This window comes from Branchiostoma lanceolatum, chromosome 4 (genome assembly GCF_035083965.1).
Source record: "Branchiostoma lanceolatum isolate klBraLanc5 chromosome 4, klBraLanc5.hap2, whole genome shotgun sequence".
Taxonomy (NCBI): domain Eukaryota; kingdom Metazoa; phylum Chordata; class Leptocardii; order Amphioxiformes; family Branchiostomatidae; genus Branchiostoma; species Branchiostoma lanceolatum.
In genome coordinates, this window is record NC_089725.1 from 28,588,699 (window position 1) to 28,607,731 (window position 19,033).

Consider the following 19,033-nt stretch of genomic DNA (forward strand, 5'->3'; position numbering starts at 1 on the left):
TCTCGCATCATAGAACCTCTCGCGAGAATGTCCGAGATTTATCATAGAAACTGCGCATGCTCACGATATTGAGCGCCATTTTGTGAGTTTCGTAAGAATGTTGTGAAGTCAAACTTTCTACTTTTTTGTAAGTTTTTAACGTTTGAAAGCGTGTTAGGGATGGCACAGGAGAGAGTGATCGCTCTGGTGGACATGGACTGCTTTTACGTGCAGGTGGAACAGCGGCGGGACCCGTCCCTGAGGGGGAAACCGTGCGCTGTGGTCCAGTATAAGAAGTGGCAAGGGGGAGGGTAAGGAAACTAATCAGTACTTAATACATAATTTTTTATGGAGATCACCACGGTAAATACGTTGTTTGGCCAGCTTGTGCTAAGGACTATTTCAGTGCTGCACCTCTGGGCACATACGTACTTCAGATCAATGAAATGATATATCATAATCAATGCTAGATAAGAATTTTTTATTCTAAACATGTCCAAAGAAAAAAGAAATTCTTTATTTTTGTACTAGTAAAATATTATATATAAGACACACTGTAAGTTCACTCATTTTCACAGAACTTGCTTTCGCAGTGAGAGGAGAAACAAGGTTTTTGCTGGGTTTTTAGTTTGAAATCAAAAAGGGATATTTTGCAGTGTTATGACTTCACGATAGACAATGGAGAGGTTGCAGCAAAAAGGAAACCATCTAAAACATGTCAAGAAGTATTGTGAAAAATCATACAACATGCCTGTTATGTACATTTGCAGGATTATCGCTGTGGGATACGAGGCCCGAGCAAAGGGTGTGACCCGACAGATGCGAGGGGACGAGGCGAAGAAGAAGTGTCCGGAGATCACCCTGGTCAGAGTACCAGAAAACAGAGGGAAGGCTGATCTAACCAGGTAGGAGGTTATTTCACTACTCTTGTGGAGGCCCCTGTATGTACTGTTATTCAGAGTGTAATCAGCTGTTTTAAGTCCATATCATTTGTAGCTGAACAGCTCGAATTAAACGCAGAGCGTAACCGTTGCATTCTATGTAAAATGTTATTGGGGCCTGGATTTTTTTTTTTTTTATGTATGCTGTTGCCATGACCTCAGCTTAGCTGCAGAGCTGAATAATGTTTAGTGTAAAGCAAAGCCAACCTGCTTGATTCTAACATAATACATAGTAGCCACCTTTCTGAATTTAGCATAGAGTGTTGACAATACCCCACTTTCAGAAGCAGTGGATAATTTCATAAACCATTGCTACCACAATCCATATACATGTATAGCAATTTTTGGCAGTAATAAAATGTATCAATGATTGATTTCCAGATGATTGTTTTCCCTCTCTGCAGATACCGTGACGCGGGCCGTGAGGTGATCGAGGTCCTATGTAAGTTCAGCAGGTGTGTGGAGAGAGCCAGTATCGATGAAGCTTACATCGACCTGACTGAGGAGGTGGTGAGGAGGATAGAGGAGAGGGGGCCGGACAGTGTCACCGTGGACATGCTGTCCTCTACACACGTCGCTGGCTGGCAAACAGAGACTGTTGGGCAGAGTTCTGAATCTGAGGGAATTAACCTAGGTTAGAACTCAAGACACAGTGACATGTAGTTACCAGCTCAGTCTTATACAATGCATAGAATGTAAGCATAGAAGTAGAATACATAGTTTTATAACCCATTATTATTTTGTTATTCGTTGTTACAGATTTGTTTGCGTGGTTCATTTTCATTGATGAAGAGTTCTTTCACCTTCAGCATACTAAGGTAGCTGTTCGGCACCACATTTGTATTGGTTATGGGGTTAGGCAGCAAGAAGGTTGATATTTATTAAATTGTTTGGCTCCCACTACATCATGTGGAGCATATGCCAGGGACAACTGAGTTCCATGAGCTTCAACTCCTTTAGTACTTTTATTTCCGTATCTATCCACTGTGTAACACCACAAATATGCATGTCCAATGTTTCACTACTGCACTACAGAACTGTTTCAACCATTAACTTAGAACACCACAAATATCTCCCACTTACCCCTCCCACCGCGAAAATTGAGTAAAGAAATATGAATTTACAGTATTGTGAATGACTGTTGATTGACAGATGGTCGAGCTGTTGGGGTGTTCCAGTGGCTGGACAGTCTGAGCAGGAAGGATGCCAGCCTGTACGACCGCCGCCTGGCCATGGGAGCGGTCATCGCTGAGGAGATGAGGGCTGCAGTGGAGAGGGAGACTGGCTTCCACTGTTCTGCCGGCATCGGTCATAACAAGGTTTGTTGTGCTCTGTACAGTGCAAGTACATGTAGTTAACTTTAGAGTATAGCATCTCAATCTGCATGTTGGTTATTACAGCAGTGGGATAGCAAGGTTTGTTTTGGAATGCACACTATTCATACTATAACATCAAATATAACATATAATACATCAAAAATATCATCATCATCGTCATAACTCAAATATGTCATTCTGCCAGCATTGAAAATAGATGTATGTCTGGGTAAAGCTTAGAGACTCAGTCTGTTTTATGATTCCCTTGATTTTTACTTGAATCTAGCCTGCTGATTTCTAGGGTCAAGCTACAGGTGACAAAAATATACAACTGTTATCATTTTTAAGATTTTATTGTATAACCTATGATTGCGCTATGAGCTGTTTTCTTTACAGGTCTCTTTTAAACATAACACATGTCTGTGGTTTCTTGTAGGTTCTTGCTAAGCTGTGCTGTGGACTTCACAAGCCTAAGCAGCAGACAGTCCTGCCTCATGCCTCAGTTCCCCAGTTATACAGCACACTGCCCATCAAGAAAGTGTAAGTAGGCCTTAACCCAAATTTGCAGTTTGGAAAAGATGTTGATATATTTTTGATGGTAGAGCTATTTTCATATTCAAAATTATGTACGAATACATTGATAAATCCATCAAAGAACAGTTCCACTTGTGAACTGAACTAATATTGTCATTTCATTGTCTTTGACTAGCAATACCAGTCTTTTCTACTTCTGTCCAGCTCACAAGTACAGAGTCACCATGTTAAGAATAGAAACTTCCAGCCATCCAAACCCAATTTTCAAGTAATTTATCATCCTTATCCTCCACATATCCGTCCAGCCGAGGTTGTGGGGGGAAGCTGGGAGCGTCCCTGACTGAAGACCTGGGCGTGGAGTACATGGGACAGCTCGCTGCCTTCTCAGAGAAGGAGCTGCAGGCAAAGTGTGGGGATAAGTGCGGGTAAGTGCTGATGTCTTGTTTGTCCTACTTGCACCTTGTGTTGCCAATACCGTATATATGAAATAGTGCTTTTGAAGACCAAGGATTATGTAGCCTGACTACCGCTCTTCTAGCAGCTCTTCCACTGGTTGGGCAGACCAAAGGATTATGTATTTGAAAAGAAAATTTGGTTTATCAAAATTGTTAAGAAATTGCCTGCTCCAACGATGTATTCTTAGATTAGCACATGCTGTTTTTGGTTTTGTTTTTCTATTTTCAAAGGCCAGGTTTTGTAAGATGCTTTGTAAGATGCTTTTTAAGATGCTTTGTAAGATGTCTTGTTTTCATTAACCTTTCTCCTTTCGTAAATATACACATAGCACTTGGCTGTACAACCTGTGTCAAGGTGTTGACTATGAACCAGTGAAGGACCGACAAGTTGCCCAGTCCATCGGCTGTGGGAAGAACTTCCCTGGTAGAGAGTGTCTGGACACCAAGGAAAAGGTGAGCGTAAATTACATGGTATTGGTATGTCTTTGTGCCAGGGCTCAAAATACTGGGTACATACACACTTTTGTGCACCTAATTTTTTACTGTAGGTGCACCTAAATGTTTTTTTAGGTGATGTATGTAAAGGTACTAATGTACACTAGTATACAGCATAATCTTGACGTTTGTGTTAGAAGAAAGAATAAAAACTTTGTTATTGTTTTTTACGTTGTGCACCCCAAATTTTTCTGTGCACCTAAATTTTTATGTACACCATGTAAGGTGCACCTATTCCCAGAAATAAATTTTGAGCTCTGTGTAGCTGTGTATGTGTAGATAGTGCCTAACTCTACCAAAATGCCTAACTGAAAGAGTTAGGCATTTTAGTAGAAAGGGGAGTTCTGCATCAAAATGTGCCGCGGTGGGCATTGGATTCTGTTTTGTAAGCAGTATTGTCACTGTGTTAATCATTGATGTTTCATTAATTACTCTAAAACAATATCAAAGTCTATATTATAATACTAAGCAATTTAGTAGGCATTTTCCATTGATAGGGCTCCATCCTCAGAAGAGGGTCATCAGAAATATTTTAAGACCTCTTGGCCTCATTTTGATTATCATTTCCCCAGGTATTGGATTGACCTTGATCACCTCCTGCCATGTCATACAGAAAAAATTATTCTTGAGTACCCCCTACCTGAACGTTTTAATGGAACAACCCTAAGTGACAATTTGGCACCGTACCCAAATCGCCATCTTGTTCAATCTAGGCTTGTGCTGTTCGCAGGTTGTAGCAGCTGGCCCTTCTCATAAACCAAAACAAATATTTACCCCCGAGTCCCACCAACAGTGCAAGTGTATACTTAAAACACAGTTGTGGATTCACATGTGTGTGAATACCTTCTTGTGTTCTTGAGGTGGAGAATTGTGTGTTTCCTAAGCCCCATCTGTGGTTGCAGTATGCCACACAAACGAGCGGGGGAAAAAACGTGGCATATGATAAAACGGTGACAATCTCCCCCACCAGCCTCTGCTTGGAGAGTAGGTTGCAGGGTGATATACACAGTGCATTTTTGCCAGCATAGTAGTAACTCATTGGCAGTTACATTGTACTGTTTATGTACAGTCAAACCTCTCAATAATGACAACTCAAGGACTTGAAAAATAGTTACAGTAGACAGTTGGTCACCATAGACTGGATTCTTAATGCTTGAGTCAAAGGGAAAGTTATCCAAGGGCCAGCATCCAATGGCCACTGCCGCCAAGTGGTCCTTTTACATTCTGGACTCTTAGAAAAAACAGTGTAGAATGTTCAAAATATCATCTCTTGAATGAATAAGTAGTAACATCAGGGTTTAAAAGGTTAACAAAGTTGTCATTATATATTCAACTGTACATTTAAGTGTAAATTGGGTTAGTTACAACAGATTCTAAAGAACTGCATGTAATTTCCTAAGCTTACAAAATTATGCAGTCCATGGTATAATATTCAGTATGCACACCTGCACGATTAGTGTTGGTAAAAAAAGAAGCCATCTTTGTTGACTAAGATAAATTGGGCTACTTCAGCCGCCCTCCACGTGAAGAGGTGTTGATATGTAGAAACGCGACAGTAGCATGCACCCTTGTTGTATTACATGGACAAACATGTCGGCATTGTCCCTCTCTCACCTGCATAAACATGCCGTCTCTGTAGTACACAGGGTGGTGTTTACAACTTACCATACCGTACCTCGGGGCTACCTGTCTTTAATAGGGTACGTATCTTAAAAGTGTTTAGTTGTGGTAATAGGCTGTCTTAAAAAGGGTTGTGGTCATGTGAATATTTTATCTCTACATTGGTAACAGTAAACCTGTCGTCACAGCAGTTGTTTGGGACAAAAACAGGGACCTGTGTTGTGTTGTAATGTTGTATAGAATGTGACTTTTCTTAGTTGGAATCTTCAGGCAAGGGGTATGATATATCAGATATCAGGGCTCGAAATTATTTCTTCTGTATACCTGGTCCATTACAGGTAACACTGAAAATTACCTGCACCAGATAGATTTTACCTGCCCATGCACCCATTTATAAAATATTGATCACTCTGGAAGTTGTTTATTTGCCATTTCTTAGTTCTGTCATACACTTAATATGCCCAGTACATGGACCAGTGCAGGACAGACAGTAGACTTGAACTCCTGCACAGCTCCAATTTTACCAATCTGCAGGTGCAGGTGTTATTTGGAGCCCTGCAATATGTGCGCTGTAATGGCAGGAATGTGTTTGTCACTGGATGTGTCCCCGGTGTCACCCGAGCAGTAGTTTATTGTGCCGCCGTGGTTGGAAGAATGTACCTGTCTTTGTGTCCCGTCGCTGCCTACAAGGTGCCACTAGTAGGACAGAGAGATCACAATGGGAACACCCGTTAGCGACCTACTTTCTCACGGTGACTGTGGTGATGTTGCCAGTGTTGTTCTGACCGCTATTGTAAACAGCGTCATGTATATCCCATAAGTACAACAGTCGATGCCGGGAGGATAAAAAGTCTAGCTCAGCGGAAATTGTCCTGTTGTGTCGGCATATGAAATATATCTCGTTTGATTCCCCGTCGGAAATTGGCTTCTTGTGTAGGCATATGAAATACATCTTCATTGATACCTTAGCTGGGCATAAAATGATTAAAATTCCACACAAAGGATGCTGCAGGGTGAATGCCTTTATAGAATGACCTGTACACTTTGATCAGTCATATAAAGTAGCTACTGTGAATAAGTAGGCTTACTAGTATTTGCCTTTGTCTCATGCAACAATGCTGCTATCACCTGCCCAAGAAGACTTATACACTAATGAATTTGTGTGTGTGTGTGTGTGTGTGTATGAATATGTATATATATTGTGCTGTCAAGGCGAAAACAATGATATGTATATTAATTTTTGTTAGTCTGTTATGTAAAAATTATTGTATCCTCTGAATATCCTAAACTATCAGTTCTAGTGTAGAAAATAGAGGTGTTTTAGGTTCATTTCAAAATATGAACATTTGATTGTGCCAAATGGAAGACTGAAATTGGCTTTTTATGCACCCTGTCCACCTGTGCTTTTTGAAAATATTAGTTTTTGATCATACAGAATTAACAGAAATTATAGACATCTATGTTTGTTGTCATGTATCGTAGGTGTTACATTGGCTGTCTCAATTGTCTTCAGAGCTGGCCGAGAGACTGCAAAAAGACAAGGAGATGGTAAGATTTGGGCTGCACTGTATGAAAGCACTTCTCTAGCATTAACTTTTAAGGCGATTGTTCCCTCTACCTCAAAAAAAGTGTGTGTCTATGCTCGGACTAGTTTGCTTTCAATTCAAGTGCTTGATCTGACAATAAAGCTATATTCACTTACAAAAAAGAGCTCAGCCACACCAACACTTGTTCTCAGACATCTTAAGGTAAAAATTTACCAAGATGACATTATAAAAATGGGACAGGGAGGGAAAACTTGAATCTGACTAAGTTATACTGTATTCGCTCCTTAAAACTGATTATTTCTAAGGCATGAACCTGATCCCCCAGCCTCTATTTTCATGTCGTTTTTCAATTTAGAACATTTAAAAAAAATCAAAGAACCAATGAATTGAATTGTTGTGGCTGTCAAAGTTTATTTGAGTGTTGTGACCATTATTTTCTGGTCCTTACAGAATAACCGTGTGGCCAAGCTGCTGGTGGTTGGTTTCCGTAACGACGGCAACCCTCCCACCTCTGCCTCCCGCTCCTGCGCCATCCACCGCTACGAGGCGGAGCAGCTGTGCAAGGACGCCTTCATTCTGCTGAAACAGTTCAACCTGGCAGGGAACCATCAAGCGGCCTGGTAAGCCAATATCATGGTTAAGATACAGGGCTCAAAAATGAATAGGAGCACTGGTACACCTAACATAACAATTAGGTGCACAGAAAGAATTTTGGGTGCACAGCATGAAATATAGTAGAATGTCAGCAAAACTTAATTACAAACCATACTGTCTCTCTAAAGAACTTCAATCTGTAATTATATTAAGCAAATGATACATCAAACAAAGTACAACAAAGGTTATACTGCTTTTCTGATACTTAGATTTGAGGAATATTCAGCTTTACCCTATAGCCTATAAAATTATCTAGGTGCGCTGGTGCAACCACAGTCAACAATTAGCACAGCTCCAATTTTAGGTGCACAAAATTGCACATGCAACCAGTATTTCAAGCCCTGAGATATGTGTAACATATCCACCTACATGAGTCCTCAGCTTGTGAGAATCTTTCTCTAAACTACCATGTTATTTGCTTTACTCTTTACCTTTAAGCTGTAATAATACTTTCAACATGCATACCGGGTACAACATAACACTGTGTCATAAAATGATTTAGTGGCATAACGATATGGTCTGCTCAGTAGTTTGCACAGTGCATGATATACTGAATGCTTTGTGATAATAAACTAAGATCATTAAGGAAATCTACACTCTAGTGATTGACCTATAGTTAAGACAGTCTTCAGAAGTGTTAGATCATAATAATTGTGTTATATTGATAGAAGATGACCAAATCATGTTTTCTCTTTAAACATCAGGTCTCCACCAATAATGAATCTCCATCTTGGTGCCAGTAAGTTCGTTGAAGAGGGTGGTACAACTAGTGGTAACATCGCAACCTTCCTGAGCAAGACACCAAACAACAAACTGTCACAAGCTCCAAGCATGAAACAAGAAACCAGAAAGGAAACCACACAACACGGAGCCAAGGAAGAGAGGAGGACGTCTGGAATAGCAGCCTTTTTTTCTCCCAGCCATAAGAACGTTGTAAGTGAAGTGGAAGGGGGGATCAAAACTACAATAGGTACACCAGTACAAGTGAATACCACACCTGCAAGTACCGGCTCAGGACAGGTGCAGAAGATGTCGTTCTTTGCCAAGTTTAAACAAAACCCAGCAGAGAAAGAGGGGAGGTCCAGGGGGGGAGGCACCCCCCTGACAGCACAGTGTGAAAGGTCACCAATGAAAACTGGTTTCTTTGCTGCAAAGTCTGTGAAATCGTCCTCTGCATCGGGATGTGTCAAATCTGTGAAAAATGCCCACAGTCCTGATGACGTAACTTTACAGGAGGAACAGCAGACACAGTGGAAAGGCTGTGACAAAAGTTCCAACGACACAAGCACTGTTAGTCAACCGTCTGATAAGCCACAAATTCAGGCCGAAAGTCATACTCTAAGGACAGGACCCAGTGATACTAACTACACAGCTAGTGATTCAGATTCCAATGGAGAGGGACCACAAGAGGGAAGCACAGAACCAGGCCGACCCGGCTGCACCGCTGTGCCCTCAGACAGGTGTGACTCTGTAACAGGAGACACCTCCTGCACAGAAGTGGACGCGGAAGATGTCATGAAATGCGAGAAGTGTGGGAAAGACATCCTGGCCTGGGAGCTTCCCGAACACTTGGACTTCCACTTTGCCATGGAGCTGCAACAACAACAACAGCAGCAGATATCAAATGGTACCGGTGCCAGTGCCCATGCGAGTGGCAGTAATGTCAGCAAGGCCACAGCAGGTGCTGCAAAGATAACTGGCAAGAGACGGGGCCGTCCCCCCAAAAGACAAAAGGTTGACCATCCCACTCTTGATGCGTTCTTCAAACACAAGAGCTGAACATTGTTGCCTATTAAACTATGAAAATGTATATTTATCTATGCATCAAGTGATATTTTTTTTGCAAGAAATGAGTTTCTTTGGTCTTTGAAGTATAATTTGTCGACAATATTGTGCCAGTAGAAATATGTATGAAATATGAATTATTAATTATATTTATTAATTGTATATGTGCAAATTGAAAGTTTTGATGGTTGAAATGTGTGGTTATTATGGAATTTCATATAATATTGTCTTATTGATAAGCTTTGCTGCAAGTCTTTGGAACTTTGTAATGATAAGCAAACTACTTATTTATGCAAATAAATGTATTTATTCCAATTTGATAGCTTTTTAATAGCAAACGATGCATATGTATATGTATAAGTCCTTTCTTGATAGCTGTGAATGTCAATTTCAGTGTATTATAGACAGAAACAGGACAACTTTTTTGACAACAGCAAAATGGAGTTGAATTTTCAAATAAAAGGTGAAAAAGAAATGAGAATGTTATTGTCATTACTGGTGTGGAGCTCTTGCTTCTTTTTCTTCCTTTTTGGACCTCAAAGATTTATCTCCTGAAACTGCTCAGGCTGTTGTGAAAGAGTAGCATTCAAAAAGAAACTGTTTGAATTAAACTCTCTGTGTGGTAAAAGTGAGAAAAAAAGCTATTTGATAATACATGTACATTTTGTATTTCTATCTGTTTGAAATTCTTGTAGATGTGTATGGTAGGCCGGCATAACTAGTGATTTACTTTTTTGTTATGATGCAGTTTTGTCAATTTTTCAAAAGTTCACAGTTAGTGTGGGTTGAGGGACTTGCGTTTCGATACAAAATTGTTCATTCTGTGGAAAGGCTTTCGTGCTAGTTTTGAAGACCCCACCCAAGCAATTGAGGACACTTTCTATTGTACTAAAGAAGATGTCAATCATACCTCACTTCTGTGTAATTAGCTCATTTCATTAATTAATTGTGCATCATTTGACAAATGAGAGTGTACATGTAATTTGCTGATACAATTACACAGTACAAGTAATTTTTGGGGCAAACTAAAAAGTTAACGATTCCAGGAGGATATGTGTGAAAATTGACATTTTTGAACTTGAAGAAAAGAAATTCCATGGTATGAAGCTGACTGGACTACACAAACTGCTCCTGATCAGCCCCATACCTTTACTAATTGTCAGTATACTAAGTCATCCACAAGTCCTGAACAGTTTGAAAGTGAAGACATGCCAGCGCTGATGGTTTGAATACAGTACCCCGTGTGTTACTCGTATCCTGGAGATGTTGATGTAAGTTTTGTATTTGTCTATCTGTCCTTTTCTACTCTGTATACAAGACTACAAATACATTTCCAACGTGTGTAGAACTTTTCCTCACCAACTTTTCTTGTTGAAACATGTAATTGCTTTAGAGTAATTTCTAATAACCTAATGATGGCACCCGTTGCACAAATGACGCATTTCTTGAATTATTAATTCTCCAAGCATTTCCCTTATTTGCCTCTGTTTAGGTGTAAAATTGTCATTTCGTTCTCGGTCGTGGCACTCCTCACATCTCCTGCATGGCATAAGAAGAGTTCTTTGTGACGATGCTGTGCCGAAGACGGGCGGCTCAAGTCTGGGTGCTGCTTCTAGCAGGTATGTCCAGCACTCTTCTCCATCTCAGTTTTACCATGGGCGATAGACCACCAAGTTTTTGTTGAAACCACTTGCTTTGTCTTTTCCCATCTCTCAGTTTGACCATGGGCGATAGGCCACCAAGTTTTTGTTGAAACCGCTGTTGCTTTGTCTTTTCTCGAACTCTCAGTTTCCCCACCTCTGCTTTGTGATAAATTGACGTCTCTGTGGTAGAATTGATGTACATACCATAAATTTTCCAATAGTGTTAGCACTTTTCAACCTTTTAAGTCACTAGCAGGTGTTCCAGGTGGACCCTGAAGTCGAGGTGCGTACCTTATAGGGAGTCGATTGTAAAACAGCATGAAAGCACACCCTCACATGGAGTTTGTAATACTGCCACACCTTTGTCCTTTAAATGTTTCACCTCCCTTCAGTCAGGTCTGTGATCGCCCCATTAGAAACTTTGCGTTAGTCTTGAAAGGTGTAATACAGTACATGAGTGTAAATTTCAGTACGTTGTACAGGTGTACAGCCAAGTCACATTTATTTGCCACCCTGAAAAATGCATCTAGCCCAAGAGCTGTCTCCAGCTTAAGTTTTTTTTCCGTCTTTTGCATTTTTATCAATATCAATTTCATGAAGCTCCCATTTTGGGGATGGATAGGGTGAAATTGTTTCCCGTCCCAACAAGCAGATTTCCGTCCTGGGACGGAGGGACGGGTCCTGGAGACAGTCCTGATCTAGACTTAAAAGATCTCCAATGTAACATTCCCCCAGTATATCTAAACTGTACACCTGGGGGTGTTACACTAGAAAACTCTCAAAATCCAAAAAAAAATTATGGAGGCTACAGGTGCACATCAAAACTAGAGGGAAAAGGCTACCCGGGGTGACTCTGATAAGGGCTACTATGTATTATGATATACAAGAAAATTATGCCCTCCCATGCAGAGTCGCCACCACTAACAACGGGTGTGGCATGTACATGTCAACTGGAGAATGCAAAATTGCCGTAGTTGAGTTGTGATCGCAGCAGCAATTATTGGCTAGACTTAATATGATTAGATTTTGTGGTTTCTAAAGAGATGGGTGTGGGGGTCAATTACGTCTGAATTTATTATTACTGTGATCAAGGACATCATATGTTGACTGTGATGAGTGTGCTCCTAATGATGTTCTTTTGTATGGCAAATAAGGTTTTTAATGAAATTACTTTTACCCTGTATTACTGTAATTGCTTTGGGTGCATCCAAACATCAAATTTATATCAGTTACAGCAGAAATCAGCAGAAAGTCCCCCTCAAAAAGCAAGATTTCTTTATTTGTCATCAGAAATAACATTCAATTCATGTCATTTCTAAGTTTGGAGTTGCCATGTACTGCTGTTTGAACCACAAACTCTTGATTTACGCCATGCTGTGAAAGTTTGGTCCACAGAGAACTAAGAAAAATGAACTTCAAGGATCTTTTACTGGTGGGAGAGTTTAACCAACCATTGCCAGTTAGATATTATGTTCATTTTGTTGTCACAATGGCCTGGGTACCATCCTCATGAGTTTACGCTGCCCACCGACTCGCTCAAGGTGACCCAGGCCTTTCCCATTGATCGTCCTGAATTTCCTGTCCGTTTCCAGGATCCTGGCTTGCTGCTGCTGTCTTTGGTACCGAGCCGTCGTGCGGCACCGGTACAGCCGAGTGCACCTGCCAGCCGGGCCAGAGGGAAAATCTCACCGCATGTTCCATCTGCACATGCAAGGCTGTCGGAGAAACAGGAGTTCTGAACTGTCTGCCTGCAGGTCAGTGGTGATGGACAATATCTCGTACTCCCTGAGGCCATCGGCACTCCTAATTTGACTGCTTTAGCTCCCTTATTTTTGCAGAAGACCAGTGGAGGGGGCTCTCTATGACTCAATGCTTCTGCTGTACTGTTTGAACTTTTGCATGAATAGATCCAAGGAACAAAATTCTATCAGCTTATGGTCATATTTCTTTAACCTCTGAATAAAACCTCTAACTTGCATAGAAGTTATTAGAACTTGAACTATGATTTCTTTAACATTAATGGCACCAACACATGAGCATTTTAGGTCTGGTACTATTGTTTCAGTTGCAAGCTCAAAGACACCACAAACACCTTATTTCTACCATGTCATAAAATCTAGATACCTCTGGTAACTTAGACAAATTTAATTGAATTTGCAGCATCACAGCATTGAAAAGAGTTTGTGTTTTTGCACAGTGAATGGCGGCTGGTCGCCGTGGTCAGAATTTGGCAGCAGCAGTGTCGCCTGCGGGATCGGACACCAGACCAGACGCCGAACCTGCGACAACCCGCTGCCACAGAACAACGGCGCCATGTGTGAAGGGCCACTGTCACAAAGTTAGTTAGGACACTCTGCTAATCCTTAGGTCACAATCGGGGCCCCATCAGGTAGTTAACAGGCGGACTTTTGGGGGTGACCCCTACGTGGCCCCGTGGGATACCCTGGGGCTACCAAACTATTTTGGGGGCACGGCCAGGCCCCGACTTTAACTCTGACTTAAGCCCCTGTCACACCTGAGCGTATATACAAGTCCGCATGAGTTACGTATTAACATGTTCTTGGTTTAGGTTTAAGTTTGCAGCCAAATAAGTGATTTCTTAGGTTCGATCACTAGGCTGCACAACGGTTGGTCAAAGAAGAAAACAACTTTTTTCCTGCAAACCTTGCTTAAACAAAAAAATGTTAATGCACAACTCACACGCACTTGAATATACGCACAAGTGTGACAGAGCCCTTAGAATCAACCTGGGACTTGGTAACATATAGATGTCATGAGCTAATCGTTCGAACACCAAGAGTTAAAATTCGTTAAAATTAATACTATTGTGCAATGTGCAATTTGAACCAGCCAGAATTTTGACGGCAAACACAAGCTCTGGTGATCAAACAATGGTTTATTGAAGCTTATTCACATAACAGTATGAAATCTATAAACTGTGGGCATGATTTGTAGATATATTTCCTAGGAACTAATTAGCTGAATATTGTGCAAATGTAATGTGTTTTTTTCTGGGCCAACCGACCCATTGTTCTGGAGCAACCACTTCCCCTCACCAAACATTTTTCCTCAGTCCTTTGAGTGTTTGACGCTTTGTCATCAAAGTGAGAGAAAAATTTTCAAAACCAATTTTTGGGATCTCGCAAACCAAATGTCAAACCTTCAACTGTATAATCCATTCATCAAAAAATTGACTCCATCTTTTTTTTTTCTTGCAGACCTCAGAATTCGATTAGTTGGCGGTTTGACTGCAAATGAAGGTCGTCTGGAGGTTCAATGGTCGGGCAGTGCCGACTCATGGGGGACAGTTTGTGATGACGACTTTGACATGAACGATGCGATGGTTGCCTGCAGGATGCTGGGATACTCTAATGCAACTGAAGTTCCTCCTTCCGCACACTACGGACAAGGTACGACTGCTTTTGTCTCCCTCTCTCTGCCTTCCCCAGACTTTGGACAAGGTGCAGGTATTGCATATTGTCACCAAATGAGATGTAGATACTTACTCACTATATCACTCTATTCACTCACAGTCAGAACTATTGCCTTATGTCATCATGTTGCTTGCTTACACACTCGCTTGCTCTCTTGCTCGCTCGCTCACACACTTGCCCACACAGTCACCCATGTTCACTGACTCACACACTCACTTGCTCACTCACACTTGTTTGCTCACACACACACTTGCAAACGCTCTCACTCAGTCACTTGTTCACACTCTTACACACATGGTCACACTCATTTTCTCACTCGCTTGCTCACTCACTCAAAAGCTTGTGCACACTCACACCTTGCTTGCTCACTCACTCACTAGCAGTTAATGGTGGTTGTAATACAGACATGTTACTGTGTGTCTGACTCCAAGGCTCAGGGAACATCTACATGGACAACCTTGGGTGCACTGGGAATGAGAGCAGTCTTTTCGACTGCAGATTCCCAGGTTGGGGAGTTCAGAACTGTGGTCACGATGAGGATATCGGTGTCGTCTGTGGCAACTTAACAGGTAACTTAAACCATATCAACCTATGTTCTGTAAATCTCAGGTAAACCTTTATTTCCAATCATGGATGAACATCTGAAAGGTCTGCTATTTTCATATTGTAATCCAGTGGTATAGGTTGAATTAGAATTTCATTCTTCTCTTCTCTGGATGACAAATATTCACAAACTTTACTGTCGGAACATCTTCATTGAATAGCTTTAAAGAACAGTTGCAGTCAGATGTGCAAAAGTTAGGTGTGACAGGCCTTTAGTGTAATATAACCAGCTGCTGCCTGCCCCATGCCTGCAAACCTGGTATATTAAACCGAAGGGCAGTTATACCGGCTATAAAGATACAGATACAGATACAGAAACGTAGCATATTCAAAACAGCTTTTTAGATGGACTTACACACAATGTTCTATGCCATGCACCGTCTCATCAATCTAAGATTCCACCTTCATTTTCCAAGAAAAGGGCCTCTCTTCTTCAAAAAGGCTAGAACACTTAGCCTTCATAGCAGGCTGGAGTACTCTTTTAGGGTACCCACTGGGAGCAATACATGAATGAGACCTGAACAATACTCTGTGTTTCACTTGCAGATACCTGCCCCAATGACAACAATATCTGCAACTCCTCTGTAAGCTGTAATGAAACTGCTGCGGAACAAGACGTTGACGAGTGTGTGAGCAGCCCCTGCAGAAATGGTGCCGTGTGCTTAGATCAACTAGACGGGTACCTGTGCCGGTGCACATCTGGTTACCAAGGCCTTCATTGTGAAATAGGTTTGTGTCAGACTTAGGCAAAACCAGTGTAATACAATGGTTTGTTCTGCACGACTGACAGGGATGGAAGCACTAATGTGGATATCATTCAGCACCAGGGACAGGAATGGGAGTGTTAGTGTGAATGTCATTCAGGGACACGGATGGCAGTGTTAGTGTGAATGTCATTTGGCACCAGGAACAGAGGTGGCAGTGTTAGTGTGAATGTCTTTCAGGGACAGGGATGGCAGTGTTAGCGTGAATGTTATTCAGCACCAGGGACAGGGATGGCAGTTTTAGTGTGAATGTCATTTGGCACCAGGAACAGAGGTGGCAGTGTTAGTGTGAATGTATTTCAGGGACAGGGATGGCAGTGTTAGCGTGAATGTTATTCAGCACCATGGACAAGGGTGGCAGTGTTAGTGTGAATGTCATTCAGGGACAGGGATGGCAGTGTTAGTGTGAATGTTATTCAGGGACAGGGATGGCAGTGTAAGTGTGAATGCCATTCGGCACCAGGGACAGGGATGGCAGTGTTAGCGTGAATGTCATTCAGCACCAGGGACAGGGATGGCAGTGTTAGCGTGAATGTCATTCAGCACCATGGACAGGGGTGGCAGTGTAAGTGTGAATGTTATTCAGCACCATGGACAGGGGTGGCAGTGTTAGTGTGAATGTTATTCAGCACCATGGACAGGGGTGGCACCGTTAGTGTGAATGTCATTCAGGGACAGGGATGGCAGGGTTAGGGTAAATGTTAATCAGCACCAGGGACAGGGATGGTAGTGTCAGTGTGAATGTCATTCAGCACCAGGGACAGGGATGGCAGTGTCAGTGTGAATGTCATTCAGCACCAGGGACAGGGATGGCAACGTTAGTATGAATGTCATTCAGGGACAGGGATGGGAGTGTTAGTGTGAATGTCATTCAGCACATGGGACAGGGAAGTGTCATTGTACAGGGATGTCCCCCATCTCAAACTTGTCCCACTTGAAATTCAAGACTGCATTTATCAATTCATGTACCTCTCTTTTAGAATTTCATCAACCAGGATGCCAGGTGGGAAATGGGGCATCCTACCGAGGATTAGTCTCTGTGACCGCATCAGGCAAAATGTGTCAACGCTGGGACCTTACAAGCTACACAGCCGTTTATTACCCATCGTCAGGACTGGTGGAGAACTACTGCCGGAATCCTGGCAGTGTTCGGACTGGAGTTTGGTGCTACATCACACTCAGTCCCAGCACGACATTGGAGCTGTGTGACATACCTGTATGTGGTAAGGTCTGATTCCGTAACCTTTAATAGGAGCTGATGTTTGTGACTTCTGTCTTAATGATATCCTTCAGTGTATATCTACCACTGCATCTGCTCCTTGACATATAGGCAGTAGGGACAGGGATGGCAGTGTTAAGTGTGAATGTCATTCAGGGACAGGGATGGTAGTGTTAGTGTGAATGTCATTCAGAACAAGGGACAGGGATGGTAGTGTTAGTGTGAATGTCATTCAGCACCAGGGACAGGGATGGTAGTGTTAGTGTGAATGTCATTCAGAATAAGGGACAGGGATGGCAGTGTTAGAGTGTCATTTGGCACCAGGGACAGGGATGGCAGAGTTAGTGTGAATGTCATTCAGTACAAGGGACAGGGATGGTAGTGTTAGTATGAATGTCATTGAGCACCAGGGACAGGGATGGTAGTGTTAGTGTGAATGTCATTCAGAACAAGGGACAGGGATGGCAGTGTTAGTGTGAATGTCATTCAGCACCAGGGACAGGGATGGTAGTGTTAGTGTGAATGTCATTCAGAATAAGGGACAGGGATGGCAGTGTTAGAGTGAGTGTCATTTGGCACCAGGGACAGGGATGGCAGAGTTAGTGTGAATGTCATTCAGTACAAGGGACAGGGATGGTAGTGTTAGTATGAATGTCATTGAGCACCAGGGACAGGGATGGTAGTGTTAGTGTGAATGTCATTGAGCACCAGGGACAGGGATGGTAGTGTTAGTGTGAATGTCATTCAGAACAAGGGACAGGGATGGCAGTGTTAGTGTGAATGTCATTGAGCACCAGGGACAGGGATGGTAGTGTTAGTGTGAATGTCATTCAGAACAAGGGACAGGGATGGTAGTGTTAGTGTGAATGTCATTCAGAATAAGGGACAGGGATGGTAGTGTTAGTGTGAATGTCATTCAGAATAAGGGACAGGGATGGTAGTGTTAGTGTGAATGTCATTTGGCACCAGGGACAGGGATGGTAGTGTTAGTGTGAATGTCATTCAGAATAAGGGACAGGGATGGGAGTGTTAGTTTGAATGTCATTTGGCACCAGGGACAGGGATGGGAGTGTTAGTGTGAATGTCATTCAGAACAAGGGACAGGGACGGCAGTGTTAGTATGGATGTCATTCAACATCAGGGAGTGAAGGCACCAGTGGCGTAAATATCATTTAGCTCCAGGCGAAGGGATTTTTCAACGACATGATTTAAGGAGAGTCCTTTTTTTAGCCTGCCTTACCCAGTCGTCCGACTGCACCTTGCTGACTCCACTCACCCCTGGTCTACCTCCGGTTCACCGCTGCGACATTCAGACGGGAATCGCTGAACATATCCGCAGGTACAGATTCAACTCAGCAAGTTTTATGAAAGAATTTCTGGCAGTTGTTCCTGGCTTGTCTGTCTGTCTGTCTACGTGTCTATCTGTGTTTGTGCAAGTGAGAGAGAGAGTATGTGTGAGTGTGTGTGTGTGTGTGTGTGAGTGTGTGTGTTTGAGAGAGGGAGAGAGAGAGAGAGAGAAAGAGAGAGAGTATGTGTGAGTGTGTGTGTGTGTGTGTGTGTGTGTGTGTGTGTGTGTGTGAGAGAGAGTGTGTGTTTGAGAGAGGGAGAGAGAGAGAGAGAGAGAGAGAGAGAATGTGTGTGTGTGTCTCACTGGAAGTGTTGTAAAGCAACCTGGGCAATGGGGTGAAGTCTGCCATCTCTGATTGCCTTGTTCAATGTATGTTTCAGGTTGACAGATCCCCTTACAGTGTCCCGCATGGCGGACTTCTTCCTACATGGCGAAGCCAGGCTGGTATCGTGTGCAGACATGTCTGTCACGGGATATTCCTGGGCCATCTTTGAACGGTCTTCAAATCCAAAGCATGTGAATATGCTTGCTCCCGTTTATGGCCTTGGGAAGCTGACCACAAACAAAAGAGATCTGACAGTTCCCAAGCAGACGTTGCTGCCTGGCACATACATGGTGCAGGTAAGGGCAGACTGAAACACATTTTTATTCAGGAATTCTATTTACTGTATTTTCATCGCTGAGTTTCAAGTCTTC

At 42.4% G+C, this 19,033-nt stretch overlaps 2 protein-coding genes across 2 annotated transcripts; both read left to right on the forward strand.

Annotated features, from left to right (window-relative positions):
- The first annotated feature begins 16 nt into the window (after window positions 1–16).
- On the forward strand, window positions 17–9,801 carry LOC136433874 (DNA polymerase eta-like). Its single transcript, XM_066426452.1, has 10 exons — window positions 17–290; window positions 750–884; window positions 1,325–1,554; window positions 2,073–2,239; window positions 2,673–2,776; window positions 3,076–3,195; window positions 3,555–3,678; window positions 6,823–6,888; window positions 7,338–7,507; window positions 8,246–9,801. The coding sequence occupies exons 1-10, from the start codon at window positions 160–162 to the stop codon at window positions 9,318–9,320; spliced, it is 2,322 nt and encodes a 773-aa protein (XP_066282549.1). The 5' UTR covers window positions 17–159; the 3' UTR covers window positions 9,321–9,801.
- Window positions 9,802–12,012: 2,211 nt separating this feature from the next.
- Window positions 12,013–15,752, forward strand: LOC136432025 (lysyl oxidase homolog 3-like). Its single transcript, XM_066423040.1, has 6 exons — window positions 12,013–12,016; window positions 12,562–12,723; window positions 13,167–13,307; window positions 14,188–14,379; window positions 14,835–14,972; window positions 15,553–15,752. The coding sequence occupies exons 1-6, from the start codon at window positions 12,013–12,015 to the stop codon at window positions 15,750–15,752; spliced, it is 837 nt and encodes a 278-aa protein (XP_066279137.1).
- The last annotated feature ends 3,281 nt before the right edge of the window (window positions 15,753–19,033 follow it).